Here is a 24,918-nt window from a genome sequence, read left to right as displayed (position 1 = left end):
GGATCACAAACTTAGAGAAAAATAGAAGGGAAAATGACAATGAACTGAACTAAGATTGTAAAAAGAAACAAGTCAGCAGAGTGGTAGGGGACCACCATGGTCACACTTTTCAATTTCTCCAATATGAGTTTAGTTTTAACGAGCAGCTAATGTTTCCCTTTTCTCTTGCTTCAATGAATGTACCACCTCCTTCTAAGCACAGAAATGATGCTGCCAGTTTAAAATCTACTGCTACAGATAATACATTTCTGCTTAAATAAAACTGACTGAAAAAATTATACAATAATAGCATCTGTGAATACCAACTAGCTTTTGAGTTTGTTTTTCCAGACTAGGAAAACTACATGGGAATTTCAGCACTTAAGAACTAGTTCTTAAGTGCCTGTGCATGTCAGGAAGAAAGGAACACTTAGCCTAAGCATGTCTGAAAATGTGAAAAGTACAAAAATAAAAGAGAATGCCTTAGATCAACAGATGATAAAAAAGCTTAAAACTAAATTTCCTTTCTAATATTCACCTTCCCAAGCTGTGGAGTTGTCAGTGCTGACTTCTCCCAATTTAAGATGATGCCTTACAGGTTTGTTCACACACTAAAAGTGACACTGCAGATAATTAACGACTTAAAAGGAAACGCTGGGCACAATTCAGGCAACCATTAAAATGATGTACATAGAATAAGATTTAAGATTTTTTTTTCTGTTTTAGTATGCAAATTATTATAAACCACTTATAAACTATTAACACTGCATTTAAATAAAATATTTCAGCTGTTCACATCATACCATAATTATTAAACATTTTCCCTCATACTAACTGGCCAAATGTCATGACTGATTATTCATGGTTTTAGAGAGAAGCAAGATGTACTCAACGAGGAAAGCTGTAGAAAGAAGTTCAGCTACAACACACAGGTATGGCTACAACATGCATCATGTCCTGCAACACACAAATTCCGCCAACCATTTACCCTGGTAATTACAAAGTCTCAAAATTTACCTGACGTTGTCATGATGAGGATTAGAAGTGGCGGCAGCAGACCCACCACGCAACACAGGTCTAAGGCAGGTTTTTGCGGGAGAAGGCACAAGACAGAATCAGGAAACAGAGAAGTAATAAAATAAAAGCAAAAACAAGACAAATAAATGTCAAATAGGATTATATTGTATGTTTCAATACAATATAATATCTCTCAACTACTTTAAAAAATTCCTGTCTCATGGGTTCTCCATTTTATCATTTTTATAAACTAAACATTTTATCGTAAACTACTGATTAAAGAAACAAAGGGAATCTTTATTTACATGAGAAAACAGCACCAACATATAATTTTTTTGGTGCTTTATGATATTTAAGACGGAGGACAACTCTGTTTAATTCCTTTCTTCTAGTTGGAAAAAAAATCACTAGCATCTTTAAAAGCATATCAGGACCTGTTAGCTGCACCTGTATGACCATGGTTGCTCATCTGGTATCAACAGCTCTATCTCAAAAAATGTATTAATAAATTTCAAGAATCTCCATTTCCCACAGTTCCTTCCCTCCCACCTTATTAAGTTTGAGTGGTGCCTGATATCTCAACGTAGCTATGTCTCATTCAAACTCTCAGAGCTCTCCAGAGTGAAAATGCAAGCCTCTGCTCTGAAGTGGTGAAGATCTGGCAACATGCTATAGCACATCACAGAAAGTGCAACCAACAATTTGAGTCGGATCTTGAGACAACCAGGAGTGACTTACAGGGCTGCTGGAAATGAAGACTAAGGCGCGCTGGGAAATTGGTGGGGATTTCCACTCATTCTCAGTATATACTTTGGCGCTAGAGGACAGTTAGCTTTCTACCTTGATAAGAAACATCCTTTCCAATAAGTGTTATCTTTTAAAATCAGGAAACAAAAGCTTATACATGTTCACTGGTCAATTCCCCGTAAAACAATCAGCAATATTTACTAAGCAGAGAGGGAAGACCGGAGTATTGGATTCATATAAAGATTTTAAGAATTATTAAATCCTATTTTGGATATCTCATTCTCTAAGTAACTGATTTGGTTTTGCCTGAATTACATATCAAGACAATACTTAATTATATAATGGTTAATGTTTAATACCAAATACACTAATTTTTTCTATACATTGGCACAGCTGTGCAATTTTGACCACAATACGAATCATTACTTTCTGATAATTCAGTTTATAGAATAAAATTCTGATGTTTAACTTCTACATGTCCTAAAGGTGCTACCAATGCTTAAAGAAATTTCTGGGCCAGGCGTGGTGGCTCACACTTGTAATTTCAGCACTTTGGGAGGCCGAGGAGGGCAGATCACGAAGTCAAGAGATAGATACCATCCTGGCCAACATGATGAAGCCCTGTCTCTACTAAAAATACAAAAATCAGCTGGGCGTGGTAGCCTGTGCCTATAGTCCCAGGTACTTGGGAGGCTGAGGCAAGAGAATCGCATGAACCCAGGAGGTGGAGGTTGTAGTGAGCCGAGATTGTGCCACTGCACTTCATCCTGGCCACAGAGCAAAACTCTGTCTCAAAAAAAAAAAAAAAAAAAAAAAAAAAAAAAAAAAAATTTCTGGAGCCTAGATGACAAGGGATTCAGAGACATTTTGGGGAAACATGTTTGACTTTTATTTTATTGGCTAAAAATCATGAATAAATCACATATACTTGAGACAGGTCTTAAATTCATCTCATCCTACTAACATATTTACTCTGTGGTATTAGAAACCTGTTATTTAACTACAGTCTTAAATTACACTAACATGAAAACGGTTAACTAGATGAAGCCAACACTGTGTGCTTCCTAAAGCTTTTTAAAGTGCACACAGTATGTTCAAATGGGTCTGTGATATTTAACACATTCCACCACAGAGATTTCCCTTTCATAATGCAGAGCCAGAAAATAATACAGTTACCTTTCACAACGTATTTCATTTTGTCTTCTCACACTGGCAATTGACACATATAATATAAAAGTAAATTAGACAGGTATTTGGCAAAGTTAGAAACTTTATTCAAGTACCATTTTCTATAAGCATGATTTAATACATAAAATCTTTTCAACAGTATGTTTTGGAGAGTGGCAAAAGGGAAAGAAATCCAAGGCTACCACTGAGCTCCACCATTAACTTGTGCACTGACGTTTCTGAGTAAATATGCTCTGATGTAACATAATATGTGTTTCTTTGCTATAAAAACATAACCTGCTACAGGAAATAAACAGTTTGGGGGATCAGGAATTACACATTTTTTTAAAAGAGAAAAATTATAAATAACAAACATTGTATCCACTGCAACTCTAGATTTCTAGGTCTTCCAAGTTGTCTATTTATAGGGATACTTGCCAAAAATATAAATTATTCACACATTGGTTTCTTATTCTATTCACTCAAAGTGAATACAATGTGTTAAGAAAAAAAACTGTAAAAAGTAATCAAGCCCCTCCTAAAAATAAGAGCTAAGCATTACTCATCTATCAATATTTAACCAATGTTCTTACACAGGAATGAAGTTTCTTTTTTAAGATGTTAATATTTTACATTGTAAAATGAGGTACATAGCTCTAACAGATGTAGGGAGAGATGGGCATTTTCTAACCAGTTAAGGACCAAATCGTAATAGTATCTTAATTTTTGCTGCACCTGAGGAAATAACACACCTGGTGCTTTGGTAAATTTTCAGCGTATGAGTTTTCCAAATGCATGACACTGACCTGTGTAAATAACCTTTTCTAACATGTACCTACGATTTAAGTTGGTGTTCGTATTGAGCTTGGTTTATATCATCTACATTCTTGTAAGAAAAAAAATATATACATAAATCTTTTGACAGCGTCCTTTAAAATGTAAACTGAAAATAGTTCTTATGTCAAGGAATTGTGAATCTGCATTATTTCATAGTGACAAAGCAAGCAGGAAGCTCTTTTCTTTTCCCCCCAAATAGTTCTAGCTTAAATTAACTATACGTAATGTGATGACGTATGACCAAAAGATAAGGTATTGCATTAGCATCATAATAGCCAAGAGTAATAAAATAGAAAGGAAAAAATGATGTACAGAGCAAGGAATGTAGAAGCAGTAAAAACTGTATAAGCAGTATTATTTTATAATCATGCAAGTAGAACATTATCCAAATTTCACATTCCTATTTCTTATATCTGAAAAGTTATGCTGGATACTTCTCGTAGAGGAAATAAAAACTGATTTGGCACTTAAAATTCTGATCAAATCTTGCTCAACATTGAGATCTCTGAATACAACTTTAAAAAAGCCTTCAATACGGAAGTGGCAATAAGACTGATGAGAATCTAACCCTCTGGGCTCCAAGGTCACAAGTAACGGCATAGATCTAGGAGCAAAGCATTATTAATATAACTCCTTCATGAATTTTTAAAAACTTACTTAAGTGAATGAGAAAAGATAATTTCTTCCCAGAAAAGGGATTTTAAAGTTATCAATTCATCACAATATAAAAAACTGAAATAAAATTTCACTTAAAGTCTAAAAATATTTTTCATTATTAAAAAAATACAAAGTTCATACTAATACAATTTTTGATTTTGTACATTTGACCCTGAGGCACAATTGTTTTTCTATTATGGAGGAAAAAAAATCCGTATTTTCACAAGTTCCATATTACTGCAATGAACTGTGTATATGCTGGTGGGGGGACTGGGACAAATACTTTTTTTTTTCTCTTCAGTACATACAATTTTAATGTAATGTGACTTTGTCATCTAGCTATTAGTTTTTATACAAGATTTAGAAATATATTTCTCATTCAGATATTTTAAATGTAATAGCATTTGATATGATATACTCTGACCTAATAATCTGGTCTCCACTAAGGATTTATTATAATCAAAAAGTTAAACAACTTAGCTGATGGTCAATAATTCTGTTTTAAGGAGGGAAGAGAAAACAGGCACTTGTAAATATTAGTTCTTAAGTGCCTGCTACTTTATATTCAATATCATTTGAGAGATCTCCTACCATACTAAATAAAGAATTGGAGGCCATTATCCCTATATTATAATTAAACGTAGGGAGGGGAGAAGATCCTCACAAGAATCCGGAAAGGTAGATATTACTACCGTTTTCAACAGACAAGGAAAATGAGGCCCAAAGAAGCTAAGCAGTTTGCTCAAGGCCATCATGCAGCTATGCATGGGGTGGATCCAGGTTAATTCTGAGTGACTCCCTGAATCCATGCTTTTTGTTCTGAACTTTGCTGCTTCTTATAGCTCCCCAATAGTTCAAGGATGTCTTTGAAGCTTCAAAAAGCATAAAAGGGAGTCAAAACCTTGGGGAAAATCAAAATCTATACATAGAAATGTATACATAATTTGCCTCCACACCCTCATGCCATGAGCTTTCTTTTTCATCTCTTTTTAGTGCAGCTTTCAGTCCTTGGACCCAAATGCATAGCACTAGGTCATCTCTGGGAAGGCTTAGAAAGGCCCTGAATTCAACAATGATAAGTAGCATGGACAAGTGCTTGAGAAGTACGGTGACATACTCAGGGCCTGTGTGAGGACTACAAGCATTCAACATGAAAAAGTTTGTTCAGTGCAAGCCAGAAGACATATTCGTTCCTAAGAAACAGGATCTATTAGAAAGGCCAGCTTAATTTATTGTGAATTCTTCAAAATGCAGAAAGTAACAATTTAATTAAATAATCATAAAAATTCAAACCCTGACTACCAGAAACCATTAGGTAAGTGTTCAGAGTTGAAATGAAATTGACTCTATCTTTCCCACACTATGCCAAAAAAGCTCCTGAATTTCCTTTAAAACATTATGTAGTAACAAAATGAGGAGAAAAAGTACTTGAAATAACCACAAAAAAATTATTTGCATGAGTAAGTCTTAGTATACTACTAATGATTTTACTTGGAGAGGTTCAAAAGTGATATAAGTTATCAACATTGAGTGTTCTCAAACAGATGATAGCACTTGGCATTTTCAAAACAGGCCTGGAAATCAGTTATTGAGAGGAAAGGAAAAAGTGTCCTGACATCACCTCCTCAGATTTGCTTTAATAATCCAATCATTTTCGTAGCATAAATGATTACATCAAAAGACTAAAGAGGACTAGTACGCTTCAGTCCAACACTCAATCCAACGGGACCCCTCGGCATATCCCCAAATGGAGTCAAGTACTTAGAACAGGCTAGAAAAGCCTTTGAAAAAAATCATTTGCTTTCTTTGTACACTCTCCCTGACAGATGGAAAGCTAATGTAATCTTGTGAAATGTGAATTTTGGACAATAATTTCAAATTAAAAGAAAGTAAAGCAAGCTGTTTCAAACCATTGCATCTTAGAAGGAGGCCAGAAGGTAAAAACAGAAAAGGAAGACACCACAGTCCACTACACGAGGCCAAAAAATATGCAACAAAGCCGGCAAGAGTCACGGATGGCCAATCACCTGCGATTTTCATCCAGCACATCCAAGATCTGCTGGTATGCCCTACGAGTAGAAGACTGGATAAGCGACAAAATGCCACGAGCAGAGGAAAGATTAGCTCCATCTTCAGGTAACATATGGGGAGGACAGACCCGAGTCTGTTGTGGCGATGGTGTCACACTGTTTACACAAGCACAGCAAACGAAGAGAAAAACACTCAAGTCAGATTTTTTTAAAACTTCAGCTGAGCAGTCTTTATCTTAATGTTCTTAGTTTACCTTAGTTTTCTTGCCCCCCTTTCCCACCTTTCACTCTCCCCACAAGAAAATTGTCAAAGAATAAACATTTTGAATTGTTTTCAAAAACTAGCTACGAAGCACTTATAACTTTGTAACCCTAAACATCAAAATAAATAAACCGAATATGAAAGAACAACTTTACAAAGGGAAGAGAACTACAGCAATGAATGTGTTCAAACCCTACCATTGGAGAAGCAGTAGTAGCATTCTTTACTTTGTGTTTATATTTCAATTCAATAAACCAAACTTCTAAGAAACAACACTGCTGTCAACTTACGGAAGATTACCAGAGTAGGACAGAGAATTCTCATACACAGATGTCAAAGTTTAAACACATGAATCAAAAGTGATTCCATAAAAACACCATTTCAAATACTTCATAGAGACAATGAAGCAAATTGAAGTTTATGATGAGCAAATGATACTTGGTTGCTTAATTATAGTAAGCATCTGTTCTCTAGTTAAATAACTGCAGCATAAATGACTCTAACTGTTCTCTAGTCAAATGACTACTACATTCCCAAATCTGTGAATACAGTGAAAGAAGGTAGGGACACTTTTTGAATTATCAATGGCTGATATCCATTTCTGGGCTTCTTAGTGACAATAATATTAATCATTCTTTCATGTGTGGGCTGAGATGCACAATTTCATTTGTCCCCCGCTGCCAGTGCTTTCTGAAAGCTGAATGAACCAATTCTTATGGTTCTAACCTAAACTCTTAAGATCTGTGTCGGTATTTTCAGGGAGTTGTTTAAAGTTACAGCATAATTATCTATTGTGAGGTATTTAAGTGACTTGAGAGATGGTTTGTTACAAGAAGAGGGCTATGACAGTGGAATGAGGGCTCAACATTCTCAATGTCAAGGCAAAACTAACACCAGGTTAAATGTCATCCCATGTGTATTACATCTATAAGAATAAAAGTGAAGCAGATGATAAACAATTGAAAAAAGAAAATCTCTTATTTTGACGGCGTAATCTTTTCTAACTTACCACGTATTTGTTTGCAAACTACAAAATAAGTGGGATAATTTTTGACGGGATAGTTATAGTCATCTAAAATTAGTCTCAGAGTCCCAGAAAATTAAAAAACAAAAACTCCTTCACAATTTTATGAATAACTTTGAATGGCTTGGTGATCCAAAGAGAGAAGTGCCATAATATGAAAACCACGTTTTTCAAAGACTACTTAGAAGATCTAAGCCAAAACTTAACATAGAAAGCAACTAATCCACCAAGCCTGATTCTTCATAAGATTTAGGCCTAATGGTGTCAAGATAAAATCAAATTTTCAGATGCAGTCTCATGGTTAGTGACCTTAAATGTTGTCGAGAGACTGGCAATCTCTGGAAATACATATAAGCCAACATTATCTACTGACCCATGGAACTTGGCAAAACCCATACTGGGCATGACAGAAGAAAACAAAACAAAACAAAACAAAACAAAACAAAACAAAACAAAACAAAAAAACCCCCAGCCTATCTGTGAAACCAAACTATATGTTAGTCTTACACTTAGAATTCTCTTTAGGTAGCACTGTGAAAACCTGAAGCTCTTACTGCTTGTAAGAAACCAGATTGGGCCAGGTGCGGTGGCTCAAGCCTGTAATCCCAGCACTTTGGGAGGCCGAGGCGGGTGGATCACGAGGTCAAGAGATCGAGACCATCCTGGTCAACATGGCGAAACCCCGTCTCTACTAAAAAATACAAAAAATTAGCTGGGCGTTGTGGCGCGTGCCTGTAATCCTAGCTACTCGGGAGGCTGAGGCAGGAAAATTGCCTGAACCCAGGAGGCGGAGGCTGCGGTGAGCCGAGATTGCGCCATTGCACTCCAGCCTGGGTAACAAGAGCGAAACTCCGTCTCAAAAAAAAAAAAAAAAGAAACCAGATTAAGTTCATATTAAAATATATATGTATCATCGGAGGCAGAATTAAAAATGGCCAGTTTTGCATCAACAAAATCAAACAATCCATCTTACACTCATCTTGATAGAGCAGCCAGCATAAATGCCTAAATTCACTTAAGCAAGTTTTAAAGGACTAATCAATACTTTGCCTTTGCATTTGGAGGCTTAAATTGAATAATTAGTATATCATTATGTATTGATAAACTAGCTACAGAGTAACATATTAAAAGCCCCAATAATCAATATTTAAAATTATAATCTTGGGGCAACAGTATGAATGAACTAACTCAAATCCTTGAAAAAAACGTAATGCATTTTTGCCCATTAACAATTAAAAGAAGGGTTACTTCCTCTAAGAGAAATCCTTTTGCCAGAAACAAACAATAATGAACTGTTTATTTAAACTGTAAAAGTGCAAGTGTTTCCTGTCCATACATAGGAAATGAGGAAGTCATCTTATAAAATAGTCAAACATAAACTTACTTCAGATTAATTACAAGGAGTTCCTAAGATGGAATACAAAAGGTTGCATTCTAAAACAATCCATAAGATCTCTCCTAATTCTAAGATTCTATGACCACATGAAATTAGAAAAAAAACTTACATGATTCTCAATTATAACTTAATATGAAAAATACTTATAAAGAACAATAAAAGATAAAGTTGTTATTATCAATACTAGTAAAGATATTTCATCAAAAGCAGCATCAAAATCGTAACTTGAGTTTCTAGTTGTTTCTCAAAAGAAATTAACATTCCAAAGATTAATAAAAAATTTGGCTTTTCATTCATGTGTATGGCAATCCTCCATAAACAGCAAAAATGAAATTGGGAGTATTTTTTTAAATTGATGACTGCTTTTGCCAGTGTTAGGTATAGATTAAATGTCTTTGCTTGGTAACATTTAATTTGATCTAAAGATGAAATGAATCACCGTAAGATCACCAAAACTACATTAGTAATTAGAACCAATAAATAACTTGTCAATTCTCTTTCCTTTTTAAAACTTTAAGCAGTCTTGTTGGTCTTTTTCACAAACAAATGTAAGAACAAAAAAGAATAAGCTCCATTTTAACAATCAGTTTGACAGTAGCTAAAATGTACTCCACAGGTATAAACGGTGGAGGGAAACAGCGCTTTTACGTCTGTGCACTCACGTACCTACTCATCCAAGGTTTAGTAACTCTGTTTCTGTTGTTTTGACAAGTGAACTACTGTGGAAAATAAAAAAAGTAAACATACTACAAAGGCACCAAGAAGGTTAAGTAAATGGCATTATATGTTTAGTAATTTAATAAAAATGCAGTTTGATAAATTGATTCCAGTGATGTTATAAAATAGCAAAGTCTCAACTTTACCTTTTTAAAAGAAAAAGATTAGAAAATTTTGAAGAAAGCACTGATGTTTACCATGCTTCATTAGTAATAGCTCTACCTCATGCTGACATGGAATCTTATTACGCGAGTTAAGTAAACCACACCAGGGCCTAGTGTGGTGGCTCAAGCCTGTAATCCCAGCACTTTGGGAGGCTGAGGTGGGTGGATCATGAGGTCAAGAGATCGAGACCATCCTGGTCAACATGGTGAAACCCTGTCTCTATTAAAATACAAAAATTAGCTGGGCATGGTGGCGCATGCCTGTAATCCCAGCTACTCAGGAGGCTGAGGCGGGAGAATTGTTTGAACTCAGGAGGCAGAGGTTGCGGTGAGCCGAGATCGTGCCATTGCAGCCTGGGTAACAAGAGCGAAACTCCGTCTCAAAAAAAAACCAAAAAACAAAAAAAAACCCAAAAATTAGCCAGACGTGGTGGCCTGCGCCTGTAGTCCCAGCTACTCAGGAGGCTGGGGCAGAAGAATCGCTTGAACCCAGGAGGTGGCAGTTGCAGTGAGCTGAGATTGCGCCATTGCACTCCAGCCAGGGCAACACAGCGAGACTGTCTCAAAAAACCAAAAAAACAAAAAATAACCCTAGCTAATGTCAGAACGAAAATTTAAATTAAAATGTACTTGGCATAACTAAGTCATTATTAAAAGTAAGTTCAAAGTCAAGTACCTCTTTATGTGAGTTTTCATAGGAATAATGTTTCTCAAACTGTGGGTGTAACCTCTTCAGTGAGGTATCAGACTCTTCCAAAAAATAAGGTAAAATAATAAAGAGAAAAAATTTCCACTAAAACACAAATACATGAATTTTTGTTGGAATTTTAAACAGAGAGGAAATTCTAATATGCTGCCATTATCTATGGCAATTGAATAGCTGTTCCTTGATGTAAAATAATAGAACCAGAATAAGAGGAAAATTGTTGGCTATCAGTGTGGTTTCTTGTGTTGCTTAAGACCTATATTAGCTATTGAATACTTGTATTATATACCAAAATGCTCTGCTCCATGAGAGTTAGTCATTCTCATGCCTTATTTTGTCACATGGAAAGAGTGGGTTTAAAAATAAATGACAAACCACACTTAGACTCCATTCTTCAGGGACAAGATAGAAGAGAAAAGACAGTGTGGTGAAATGAAAAAAAAACTGGAATCACTTAACCAGGTGAAGTCGAATCTGTAGAGAACTATTATGCCAATCAAAGCAAAATGAAAAGGATGCCTGGTCCTTATGTGCATATTATATTCCACGTTCCCTTCACCAATACACACAAAATCACACACAACTTCTTTAGCTGGTCTAGTTATTTTTTCCTTAATTATGTATATAATGACAGTTTGAGAAATCCTAAAACAGAGGTACTAAAAAGCCAAACAGGAAGATAATTAGGATAGTATATGTCAATTACCATGTGAATAGATTAGTTATTAACACAATCCTTCAAAATCAAAACAACTCCTACTTGTGAAAAGCAGAGCAGATAAAATCTTACGTGTACTCCGGTGCAGAAATCGGTGCTTGGAACCTTGAAATTTTATTTCTTGGGGCAGAATCTGATCTGTGCCACCTTAAATAATAATTATGCTTCTTTTACATATTCAGCTTTTATATAACACAAAGAAAACGCTAGATCTGATTTTACTGTTTAGAACTCATTTTTGTGCCAATAGCTGATGATAATCTTATGGCCTCTTCAAAGAAATTAAGAAAACAAAGGCTAGTGCTTCTGCTCTCATACTTATTTCCACTTTTATTCTTAAAGCCACAGAATAAAATAAAGTGGAGGCAGGCAAAGTTTCATGCACTAATGATGCACAACAATTTCATCTTACAAAGAAAAGACTAAAGTAGGTAAAGATAGCAGGAGTTTAATAATTATTTTAACAGAGGTACTATATTAATTGTTTTTCTTCATTATGTTAACACTGAATGTTCATTACACAAAATTCTAAAGTTAATAAGATGTAGATTCTTAAAGATGAATTCAATTGTAAATTACAAAATTAACAACAGTAGGGAAAGAAAGGGCAAGGTTACATTATTAACAATTTACGTATATAACATGTAATATACGTAACAACCATAACAAAAAATATGGTTAAGCAATGTTAAGCATTTCACTGTGAAAATGTATAAAGATTCATTACTTTTACTACCAAAAATGAGATTTTCAGTTTTATTAAACATTTAGAAAATGTCAGTAAAGCAACTTAAAGAAGAAAAAGAAATCAAACATTAGTTAACTCTGTAAATCTTTTCTGTTATGAGGAACTTATGTTATTAGGTAAAGGCAAAAATATCTATAATCATCTACTCTAAATCATACTTCATTGGACTGGTTTTCATACACAATAAAGCAGTTTCCTTTATCTTCAGTTGAATGCAGTATCAATAATACATACTTTGGGAGAAAAAATAAAAGTGGTACTATATTATAATAATCCTGCTTTTATTTTATTAATGTAAAATCAAAGCAGCTAAGGACCTAAATAGTAAGCCGCATCTTTATACGTGGAAAAGCTTACTAGAAATCTTTGTTGCCTTACGATAATGGTACAAAAAGAAAATAATTAAAGCCCTTGAGTATATGTTTAATCACTCTGCAAAGTACTAAATATCAAGAAGCCACTTTAGCCATAAATGATACAGCCTCTTTAACTTTCATGTAATACATTTGGGAATAGTCTAGAAAAACGGATTTCATGGGCCTGCTGACATCACTGCTAACCAGATACCTTTAGGGAAACACAGTCATAAAACATTTTATATTACTAATGGTTGAATCTTGAAGTAAGCATTCCTTGAAGGAGGTATATATTCATTTTAACTTACTCTCTTCCTACACAGTCTTTCAGAATAATTTTAACTACCTTAGGAGACATTTCAATATTCTCCAAGAAATCAGAGCAGGTTTAGTTCTCCTTTCACCTAATACAAGATAATAGAATTTCAATAAGGCAAGCAAATAATTTATATAGAAGTTAGAACTTCCCTTTTCTTTCAAAGCAAGGATAAAAATACTTTAAAAAAAAAATCCTTTCTACCTTGAATATTAATGACCCTATCTCCATCAAAGCCTCTTCTGTACCCCTATACTCTTTAGACAGGTCCAAACTAGAAACTATTATGGTATAATATAAACTACTGTCTTGTGCTCTAGTTATTTTGTAAATAAAATTAAATGTTTGCATCTATCTAGATTTGCTAGCTCTCAGACGAGATGTATCATCTCCTGATTCATTCAGTTTCCACAGAAGCTAACAATGTTGCTTGCCATCACACTTGGTCCATGATGAGTTTATGAAAACTGGCCAAAAAATAAATGAGAAAGAAATACTAATTTATATAATCTATTTAAAAAGCTACTACTGACAATGACTTTCTGATTAAAATTCTGACCAGTTTTCAAGGAACATTCTGTTTGTAAAAATTCATTAATTTTAATAAAAAAGTAAAGAAGCAATAATATATCTTGTGGTAGCTTTAAAATCAGAATTTGATAATACAACCAAATGAAAAAGAAAGGTTTAAACAAGCAGTCTTTTAAACAACATACTGGTATTTTTTTAAAATGAAAAGGACCTAAAAAAAAAAATCAATGAATCATAAGGAAGAAAGCTAAAAAATACTTTTAGAAAGAAAAAAAAATTCTGCTTGTCTCGCTACATTGTTAAATACAGCTCATTAGAGGCAAAGCTGGAAAGGACCAGTTCACAATCTTATGGTAACTTAATTAGCAAGCCATGCTACACAGGAGAGGATAAGGTTACTGACAAATTCTCACAACCAACAAAATGGCCAGATTTTAAGACTATAAGTATGGCAAAAATGTAAAACGAATTTTAAAAACTACAGGAAGTAATTATTTAGAAAAACAAGGGCTTTTCTAAACAGAAAATATCCTGAGAAAACTTACAAAGGAAATATAATGCTTAGTGCTGCTACTCACAGAGAATCATTTCTGACCAGCTGTCCATTTTGGCGAACAGCATTTTCACTCATAGACCGCTCTCTTTTTAGTCTGCCAACTGCACGGATCTGTTAAGGCACAAAGGAAGCCAAGGAAATAAAAATATTCTTAGTAGCCTAGTAGCTGCTTAGCATCAAAAGAACCTTGAAACAAGGCTAGTCAAAAAATTTACAAAGAATATAACTAAGAAAAGGCAACAAAGAATTGCTGCCAGGGAGTGTATTACTGACAGACTTGTTAAAAAAAATACACGCACACACACACACACACACACACACACACACACCCTACTTACTCTATTGCAGATAAACAGTAATGTCTATTTAAGAAGAACACTACTTTGGTTTCTTTTTTAAGTATCACTCTTACTTGGTACAATTATTATTATTTGTTTAATCTTATGCTAGATACTTATTTATAAGAACAATTTATAAAAGTTTTTACAGGCACATATAATACAGAGAGTATCTGTATTATAAATAAATGTTCCTCGTTTCTAGGGTTCTAACAAATTAAGATTTGGTTGAATATTTGAAAACTAGACTAAAAATGTATCTAGCTTGATGGTTTTGGCATTCCAGAATGGCCGCCATCTCTAATCCCACATGTTCTTACAAAATGTATCTTTGACCTTCTTCCATTAAGAGACAGGATCTGCTTCTTTCCCTTGAAATTCAGAGGGCTCGTGATTCCTATAGAAATGATGAGTATTTCAGACTTCCTAGCTTAGGCCCCAGACATTGGGAGAACAGAAACAAGCTTTCCCCATCATGCCAACTGCAAATTCCTAACCACAGAATGCATGAGCAAAACATAGGTTTGTTTGTTTGAAGCCACTAAGTTTAAGATGGTTTGTTACATAGAAATGGATAACTAGCACAGTGGTAATCATTAACTTTTCTGCTTATTTAAAAATACTTTTTTTTTTTTTTGAGATAGAATCTTGCTCTGTCACCCAAGCTGGAGTGCAGTGGCATGATCATGACTCGTTACAGCCTCAAACTCCTGGGCTCAAGTGATCCTTCCACTTCAGCTTCCCAAGTAGCTGGGACTACACCACCACACCTGGCTAATTTTTGTATTTTGTAGAGATGGGGTTTTATCATGTTGCCCGACTGGTCTCGAATTCCTGAGCTCAAGTGTTCTGCCCACCTTGGCCTCCCAAAGTGTTGGGATTACACTTTTGCAGGTGTGAGCCACTGCAAAGTACTTAAAAAAAACAAAACAAAACAAAAATAACCCCCCCTCCACTAAAATAGCCATGGCAACATTATGGTTTTATTTTGCTTTTTGGCGTGTTTTTTTTTTTGAGACAGGGTCTCACTCTGTTGCCCAGGCTGCAGTTCAGTGGCACAGTCTCAGCTCACTGCAACCTCTACCTCCTAGGCTCAAGCAACTCTCCTGTCTCAGCCTCCCGAGTAGCTGGGATGACAGCTGTGCACCACCATGCCCAACTAATTTTTGTATTTTTAGTAGAGAGGGTTTTACCATATTGGTCAGGCTGGTCTCAAACTCCTGACCTTGTGATCTGCCTGCCTCAGCCTCTCAAAGTGCTGGGATTACATGCATGAGCCACCATGCCCGGCCAACATTATGGTTTTTTAAAAATTAAACTTTATAGTAAAAAACAAATAGTATATGAATTAAAGAATTTGAAAATTAATATTTTCAAAAGTGCCAATCAATATTTATTGATGTTTTTGGTCGGGCACATATAATTATATGTATATTAATATATATAAATATATATATGTCTGTGTGTTTTTAAAAAGGTTTGGGAGTAGATTATTAGGTTATCAGCACCATTAAGGTAGAACAGATCCTGTGTTTCTTGCCAACAGAATTTAAAAGCACACTATGCAACACACACTTTCAGAACATAGTTTTGATTCAGTTATGATCATGAACCACTTACCCATCTAAACAACAAAAAAATAACTTCTGAAAACAGAGGAGTCCGTTTGGAGCCTACTGCAGTACCTTTTTTTTTTGAGACAGAGTCTGTCTCTGCCGTCTGCGATGGAATATACTGGACTGGCGTGATCTCAGCTCACTGCACCTCTGCCTCCCTGGTTCAAGCCTCCTATCTATCTCTCAGCCTCTGGAGCAGCTGGGACGACAGGTGTGCACCACCATATCTGGTTATGTTTTTTATTTTTTGTAGAGATGGGGTTTTGCTATGTTGCCCAAACTGGTTCTGACCTCCTAGGATGACACAATCCATCTGCTTTTGCCTCCCAAAGTGCTGAGATTACAAGTGTGAGCCACCGAGCCCGGTCCTACTACCAGAACTTTTAAAGGTTAACGTCAAAATAAAAAATTACTTTTAAGTAATTATACATAAAATCTAACACATTCACAACTAAGTGCATCTTATTCATGTACAGTGAGACTACTGGGTTGGTTTGTGAGAATCCCACTGACACCTGCCTTCCTACCTACTAGAGAAGTTGTGGCTGCTTTCCCTATAGGAGGACAGCTCTTCCATATAGCAAAGATCTGGATGATTTGTCTGTTAAGTCGGAACCATTCCTATGGCTATGTGGTGAGAACTAAGATCAAGAGAACTGGAAACAATGGGAGAAGACAAATATACCTATGACTTCAACAAAGCTTGAGAAGTGAGAGGATTCTAAATGTACTGCTATTTTCACCATTTGAAATCTTATTTAAAATACATCTTAACAGGAACACTGAGCTTGACATTGCTGCTATATGAGGGGCAGAGGAGGAAGCAAGATAAGATAAAAGCATATCATCTGTTATGCCTGCTAATATGACTAACTGGTTTACTGTAATACTAAAGAATTCAGATGACTGCCTGGGGTGGTTAAAAAACACAATGATCTTTAATTATTTAAATATTAAAAAATGTTTTACCATTCAACATGGGGTGGTAGATGTTTTCTCTTTTTTTTTTCGAGACAGAGTGTCACTCTGTTGTTTAGGCTGGAGTGTAAAGGTGCGAATTCAGCTCACTGCAACCTCCACCTCCTGGGTTCAAGTGATTCTCATGCCTCAGCCTCCCAAGTAGTTGGAATTACAGGTGCACGCCATCTCGACCAGATTAATTTTTGTATTTTTAGTAGAGACAGCATTTCATGTTGGCCAGGCTGGTCTTAAACTCCTAACCTCAAGTGATCCACCATGCCCGGCCTGGATGTTTGTTTCAATCTGAGATTTTTCTTTTGTTTTGTTGTTTTAGATTGGGTCTCACTCTGTTGCCCAGGATGGAGTGCAGTGGCACAATCTCGGCTCACTGCAACCTCTACCTCCTGGGTTCAAGCAATTCTCCTGCCTCAACCGACTGAGTAGCTGAGACTACAGGTGTGTGCCACCATACCTGGCTAATTTTTGTGTTTTTTGGTAGAGACAGGGTTTCACCATGTTGGCCAGGCTGGTCTTGAACTCTTGACCTCAAGAGATCCATCCACTTTGGCCTCCCAAAGTGCTGGGATTACAGGCATGAGACACCATGCCTGGCTTCAATGCAAAATTTTAAAATGTCTTTCAGAATCATCCTTCATTAATTAAGCACTTACTTTTATTCATCCCTGAGGCTGAGAAATAGTTTCCTGGGTTCAAGCAGCTTCCTGGAAGTTGGGTCATAGGGTCTTCTGTGTTTAGTTATATAACATGCAGCACTAGACACATGCTGCACGCATGCACACAATTCTCCTTTAATACGCTTATACTCCAAGTTAAATTTGATTATTCATAAATTCCTGGGCAAGTAAATGTCCTCTAGGTTTTCTGATGGCTGATTCTCTCAATCTGTTCAAAGCCCACCTCTCAGGAATCTGCTAAGAGCCTTAGTGTTTTTCTTCTATACTCATCCCCATTTTCTGTGGGACTTTTATTGCAGAAGGGGGAAAAGGTACAAATTAACAATGTAGACTGAACAATTGGGATAAAAATCTTCCCTCCCCAAAATGGTCACTGTCCAAATTGTAAAATCATGAATTATGGGGCGAACAGTTAAGCCAGTAAATGTGGGTTTTGGGATGGACACATGGCCCAGTTTCTGAGGAATGAAGACACCATGCTTGTGCTAAGAGGGCCTTCAAACAGTAGTTACACAATGAATGTGAGTGCACATCTCTGAATTTTCCCTGCATGAATGTGCATACATATATACAATTCAGCTTTTCCTTGTCTCTCTAGACTTTTGCTCCAATCTGCTCATTGCAATCCCAGCTCCTCCTTCCACAAGTGAAGATGAAGGAAAAAGAGCTCAATAAACCATCATCAAACTATGATCAGATCCATATTCATGAAGTTCTTGATTTTCTAAGCTCTCGCAGGAACCTTTTAAATATTCACTGAGTCCCTGGGAGTCCTTCTGCATTTGTTTTAGGATATATCATATAGCTATGGTTTTTTGCTTCACATCCTTAGTATTGCCATGTCAACTGAACTGGGTACCAACAACCATCTGCTACTTCTAGGTAGAATTACAGGTCTAGGGCCTTCTGCTAGACATCTGTGGCTTTTGTGTTATCCTTCAGATTCTAAGGTTGTGGCTTTCTAAGTATTAATCTGTGTTAAGGGTGGTTCCAGTTGGATATTATTTTTTCTACTCCTCGAGCTCTGGCTGTACACTCTGTACCTAACTGCTGTAGAATCTGGTATCCTGTGGATGCCATTTCATGGCTTCTGTATAAAGCTGGCATGGCTTGGAGATAGTTCCATTTCTGAAACCACTCATTGCCTTTACTCTTTTCTTGGTTTACATACGCCAACTGATTGCTCCTTCCAGATTAATTCGTAACTATGGACAATTCTTGTATATATCTGGGGTTCAGTGTTCTTCAAAGATTTATTATAGAAATGAATGGTATTCTCGTACTTCTCCTCTTTGAAGTAAGAGATGTCAACCTGGGAAAAAGTTTTTACTCTCTCTGTTTAGTCCAGTCTGTTTTCTCTTCTAACTTCAATGGACTTCTCACAAAGCTCTTAGGATTTATTGTAGCTTATTTTTTCTTTTCTTTTTTTTTTTTGAGACGGAGTTTCACTCTTGGTCCCCAGGCTGGAGTGCAATGGCATGATCTCGGCTCACAGCAACCTCCGCCTCCTGGGTTCAGGCAATTCTCCTGCCTCAGCCTCCTAAGTAGCTGGGATTACAGGCATGCGCCACCATGCCCAGCTAATTTTTTATATTTTTAGTAGAGACAGGGTTTCACCATGTTGACCAGGATGGTCTCGATCTCTTGACCTCGTGATCCACCCATCTCAGCCTCCCAAAGTGCTGGGATTACAGGCGTGAGCCACCCATGCCTTGATGGACAGGATATAATGGCAGAGTCCACATCTTTGACTCAGTCACACTGTTCAAGGCTGTGTCAAATCTTACAGGCAGCATTTTCCAACTCTTTCTTTATAGTTCTTTCTTCTTGTTCTCTGGAATATCCTTCCCCACTTGCTCCAGTTTGGATTCCTTTTTGAGAAGAGGCAGTATTGTCAGTGTCTCAGCTTCTTTCTCCTCATTCACACTGCCTAGTCTACTGTAAGAACACTGAAAATTGTCATGACTTGGGCATACTGTATTTCATGCCCAGATCACATGGTTTATTGCATAGTTTTTAGTTCCCTATAAACAGAATCACCAAGCAATGGTCTTATTGTAGAGTTGATTTCCAAATATTGGTGGAGATGAGGCATATTGAAAGAGTTTGTCAGCTTCATCTCTTCCAGACAAGCATCTAGGTTTTTAAACCCTCTTTGAGCTAAGGAATTATTTATGCTATGTTTTAAGCCCTCCTCAAGGGCTCACCTGGATTCTTTAAGCCAGTTTAAGAACTCAAGTACAACTGCTTTCTACAAATTTATCCCTTGTATCAATCAGGCTTTCAGACAACAATTTTATAGACTTCCTCATAAGGCTTCTTGTGGTAATCTCCTTTCTTGAGATAGGTCAATGGTTCTCAGCAGGGGTGATCTTGTCCTGTAGAGAACATTTGGCAATGTCTGGAGATATTTTCTTTTTTATTGTGGTAAAACACACATAACATACACAATTTCAAACATTTTGAAGTGTAATTCAGTGGCATATAGTACACTCACAATGTTGTGTAATCATTACCACTGTCTAGTTCCAGAACATTTCCATCAGCTTAAAAGGAAACCCCATACCAATTAAGCAGTCACTCTCAATTCCCCTCTCTTCTAAACCCGTGGTCACCACTGATCTGTATCCTGTCTTCATTCATTTGCTATGCTGGACATTTCAGGTAAGTAGAAAAATGCAATATATGACCTTTGCTGACTTCTTAAACTTCATAGGTCTTCAAGGTTCATCCATGTTGTGGCATGTATCAGTACCTTCTTATTATTATTATTTTTGGAGATGGAGTCTGGCTCTGTCACCCAGGCTGGAGTACAGTGGCATCATCTTGGCTCACTGCCACCTCCACCTCCCAGTTTCGAGTGATTCTCCTGACTCATCCTCTGGAGTAGCTGGAACTACAGGCGTGCACACCATCATGCTCAGCTAATTTTTCTATTTTTAGTAGAGACAGGATCTCACAATATTGGCCAGGCTGGTCTCGAACACCTGACCTCAAGTGATCTGCCTGCCTCAGTCTCCCAAAGTGCTGGGATTACAGGCGTAAGCCACCACACCTGGCCAGTACCTCACTTTTTTGTGGCTGAATAAGAGTTACTATATGACTAGATCATGTTTTGCTTATTCATTCAACAGCTGATGAACATATTAGTTGCTTCCACTTTTCACTATTATAGACATTTTTGGATATCGTGACTTGGAAGATGGTAATGGCATCTTGTAGAGAGAGATCACGAATGTTGTAAACATTCTACAGTGCAAAAAGACAGCTCTCACCACAACAAGGAATTTTCCAGTCCAAAATGCCAACAATGCTGAGGTAGAGAAACCCTGGCATCCACTGCAGAGTGATTACTACGGAGCAAATGTTCTGGGGGTCTCACTTTGCAGATTCTGAGTAACACCTGAATGAACCATCAATGTTATCAGCACTCAGGGCATGATTGCTTTTCTATTTCAGTAGATTTCTCTAAGCTACTAGAACTCTGGCTCCCTTACCCGTTCCTCCCTGGCTCACTGCAGCTGAAGGCCTGTTGAAGGCTACTGGACCCTTCAATAAACTTGTATAAACTTGAAGTCCAGACTATCATCTTTGCTTTCAATAGGCATCTGGTATTAATCTCAGAAACTCCTCTCTTTCGTCTCAAGATCAGGCTCCTGCCACAGGATTTTAACTCTTTCCTAACCATAACATTTATACATATTGAGCTTTTAACACAAATTAGAACATGTCCTTACATGCATTATTACATTTAATTCTCATAATAATCTTACGCACTTGGCATTATTCTTATCTTTATTTCAGAGATAAGCCCTAGATTTGTTAAATAGCTTGCCCAAAGTGGTTAGTCAATGGCAAAGTAGGCCTTCAAAGTTAGGTCTAATTCTCACACAAACTTTTTTGCTCCAGTGTTATATACTCTGGGCATCTATCACATTCGACTCAATATCACAGTTAATGCAGGAATGAACCCCATATAGTCTTAAAGTCTGGGCCTACTGAGGGAAGTCCTGGCAAACTTTTTCACTCACTCTTAAAATAATCACTCAGAGAAGTGCCTGGGTTGCTTTCAATCAGTTAGGAGAAGCAGAAAGATCAAAAGAAAAACAAAACCCAAAGAATATAGTAAGGAGCATTTCTCTGCTGTCAAAATCCTCACTGTAGGACAATTATTTTTACAGCTATCATTCCCAAGGAACTTTGGGGAGCCAGAAAACTTGGCCTCGAACTGGGAGCACACTGGATACTTTTGTTTTGTGTAACCATCTTAGTGACTTTATTATTCTCTTCTATTAAAGAATTTTATATTTTTTGTGTGTGTTGATGTCTTTCCCTCACTCATATCATTGTTCTGCTGGAACTAGACAGACAGCAAACTTTTTGAATGCAAGAACTCTCATTAATTCTTATACTGCATACAGTATCGCAAACATAAAAGTTAAAAAATGTTTGTTAAGTAATATAATTCTGCAAATATCTTAGGGCCTTTTTGTCATGTAAATGTTCATAATTAGCGCTTTTCACCAAACAAATATCTAGAATATCCAAACTATGAGCATATCACCTCAATCAACTCAGCAGAAACTTACAACCTAAGAACCTAGTCCTAGAAAACTGCACTGCCCTAGACAGTATGGGTGCTTTACTCTCTTTGGTAAGGACTACATGAAAAATGAAACCAGACACAAGCAGCACCATTCTTAATAAAAACATATGTTTGCACATTGTCTTATACTTGCTTCATGGCAACATGTTAGTTCAGAAGTTGTATGAAAAAGATGCAACTCCAGAAATCATCACAGCAAAGAAGCTTCAAAGCTTAGCTGCAAGTCAATGGCAGAGGCAGGATTTGAGCTCTGCTACTAACACCTTGTTAGTCTACACTGCTACATTTAGGTCAATGGTCATATTAATGTGATGCTGTATAGTGGCTAACTCAGAGAATGGGTAATATCAAAGGAAAAAGAGCTCTCTTTGCCCTGTTTGCTAGACTGATTTTATAAAAAGTGATATATTTACTTTTTATTGCTAAATTTCCAAACTTTTTCTTATTATTTAACAAGCAACACCTACCCAGAAAAGCTTGTTCTTCAAACCACAGGAACTTAATTATGCTTTCCACAAATTTACATTTTCCTAAAACATTACATTTAAATTTTAAAAATAGCACAATAACTTATTTGGCATATTTGTAAATAGAATTATTAGTAATGTTCTATTTGGAAAGCTTTCATGACATATTGCTAAGGATATGATTTATAGCCTTTTCTCTCTTCTCTTTTACCTTTGTCTGTATTATTTCAAATTCTGGTGATGTTAAAATTCTACTTACTTCTTCATTTTGAGGAGTTGTAGCAGGTCGTTCTAAATCCAGAAAATCTAGTGGTCTTTCACTTAGTGTAAGTACACGAGGTGGTGTTTTTAGTGCCAGGGGTTTAAAGGGAGTTGACTGAATAAGGTCAAGATCTGCTGGTCTTGAAAATGAAGCATCTTCATTATTTCCTAGGAGTTAAGAATAGAGAGAGAGAGAGAGAGAGAAGAAAAGCACGGAGGTTTTTTAAAAAGACAGTGATTTTTGTTAAAAATGTATTTACTGTCTACTTTTGACTCATTATCTCCCAATAAGCATTAGTTTCTTTCAAAATATGCTTCCAGCATGTAAGAATTGACATTTCACTAATAGTTATTACTGTGGTACAGAAATTGTAAAGAAATTATGCAATACACAATATATGACCAAAAAACTGGTATCCAGAATATATAAAACTTTTACAACACCCAATTTTTCGAACTGACAAAACATTTGAATAGATACTTCACAACGAATACATTTAAGTAGCCAAAAAGCACATGAGCATATGTTCAAAATTATTAATAATCAGGGAAATAGAATTAAAATTACAAAATGGCCCAACACCCCCAAACAGTTAAAGTTTAAAAGACTAACAATACAAAATGTTGGCAAGGATGTGGAACAAACGAAACTCACACATCACCGATGGAATGGAACATGGTACAAAAATTTGGAAAGTTTAGCAGTTTTTCAGAAAGTTGAAAATAACTTGTAGTATATATCCAGCAATTTCAGTCCTAAGATATGAAAACATATGTCCTCACAAAGACTTGAACCTCAGTATTCACAGTGGCTTGAATCCTAACAGCCTCAAACAAGAAGCAATTAATGAATGAAGATGAATGGATAAATTATGGTGTATCCAAACTGAAATATTACTCAGTAAAAAAAACTGAATGAACAACTGATATATGCAACAACGGAATAATCTCAAAAACCTTACAATGAACAAAAGAAGCCAGATAAGAACATATACTCTATGATTCCGTTTACATGAAACTCTAGGAAAGGCAAATCTAGTCTCTGCCTATAAAAAGTAGACTATGGTTGCCTAGAGTTGAGGGGTAGGGACTGAGTGAGAAAGAGGCACAAGGGAACCTTGTGGAGTAAAAAATGGTCTGTATTTGGACTGTGGTGGTGGTTATATGGGTGTTCACTTTTGTTGAAACTCGTCAAGTATACACTTAAAGATGTATATATTTTATGTGTGTAAAACTTCAATAATTAGTTGAATTACTAAAAAATACTTTGAAATTCAGACTATAATAATGAATAGAAAGGTCAAAAGTGTAAAGTTGCATTTTTCCAACCCCTTTTCTCAGTAACATTAAAGAAAACTCCAAAGTTTTCATAGAAATGCGTAAAACAAAGATTTAACAGGCAACCTTCTATAAATAAAGGTGAAATACCTGCTACAACAATCCTCTCCGGAACCTGCATTATCACACTAGCATTTGGAACTCCTTCTTGGAATCCTTGTTCCAGGTCGGCATTTGGCGGTGCTACTTTTAACTTTTCTGGGACCCTCATTCGCTGACTAATGCCTTCAGTATATTCCATTTCGTACTGAATTCGACTAATTTCTGCCATCTCAGCAGCAGTGGGAGAAGGAAATGCTGCCCCACTTACTCTGTGGGAGAAAAATTTAAAGACAGGGCTGATTGAGTGTTATATCAGTGTCCTCTATGTAATGAAGTTAGAAGACAATACCTTATAAAATGAGCGAAAGGAAATTTCTCATTTGCAAGTGCTGAACATATAAAAAGAAAAAAATAAATGATGAAAGAAAATGCTTTCCTTGATAAAATGCCTTCTCACTTGTCAGCTGAAATTGTGCCTTGAGGATATTGCTTAGGAGCAAATTTTAAAATTATTACAGAACTACAATACAAATGTGTATGTACACATACAAACACACACTCTCTTTCTCTGCATAAATATGCATGCTGCTTATAACTAAAAATGCCTGAAATAAAATTTAAATTTCCTCATCAATTTGAGGGAAAGCAGCTTAAAATTTTAAAAAAT

The 24,918-nt window shown here is 36.2% G+C and overlaps 1 protein-coding gene across 49 annotated transcripts in view; it reads right to left on the bottom strand.

Annotated features, from left to right (window-relative positions):
• MFF (mitochondrial fission factor) overlaps positions 1-24,918 on the bottom strand; it is a 34,053-nt gene that overhangs the window by 4,107 nt on the left and 5,028 nt on the right. For 10 of the 49 annotated variants that reach the window (XM_035305931.3, XM_078328704.1, XM_035305932.3 and 7 more), the window contains 7 exons: positions 24,300-24,520; positions 22,870-23,039; positions 13,951-14,039; positions 11,494-11,568; positions 6,432-6,590; positions 2,920-2,952; positions 997-1,056 (listed from right to left, as the gene is read on the bottom strand). In XM_035305931.3, the coding sequence (XP_035161822.2) occupies positions 997-1,056; positions 2,920-2,952; positions 6,432-6,590; positions 11,494-11,568; positions 13,951-14,039; positions 22,870-23,039; positions 24,300-24,520 (807 nt within the window). The remainder of the gene's footprint in view (positions 1-996; positions 1,057-2,919; positions 2,953-6,431; positions 6,591-11,493; positions 11,569-13,950; positions 14,040-22,869; positions 23,040-24,299; positions 24,521-24,918) is intronic. The other 39 variants (XM_078328724.1, XM_078328729.1, XM_078328733.1 and 36 more) reach the window with 8 other exon arrangements.

This window comes from Callithrix jacchus, chromosome 6 (genome assembly GCF_049354715.1).
Source record: "Callithrix jacchus isolate 240 chromosome 6, calJac240_pri, whole genome shotgun sequence".
Lineage (NCBI taxonomy): Eukaryota > Metazoa > Chordata > Mammalia > Primates > Cebidae > Callithrix > Callithrix jacchus.
This window is presented reverse-complemented; position numbering and strand designations above follow the sequence as displayed.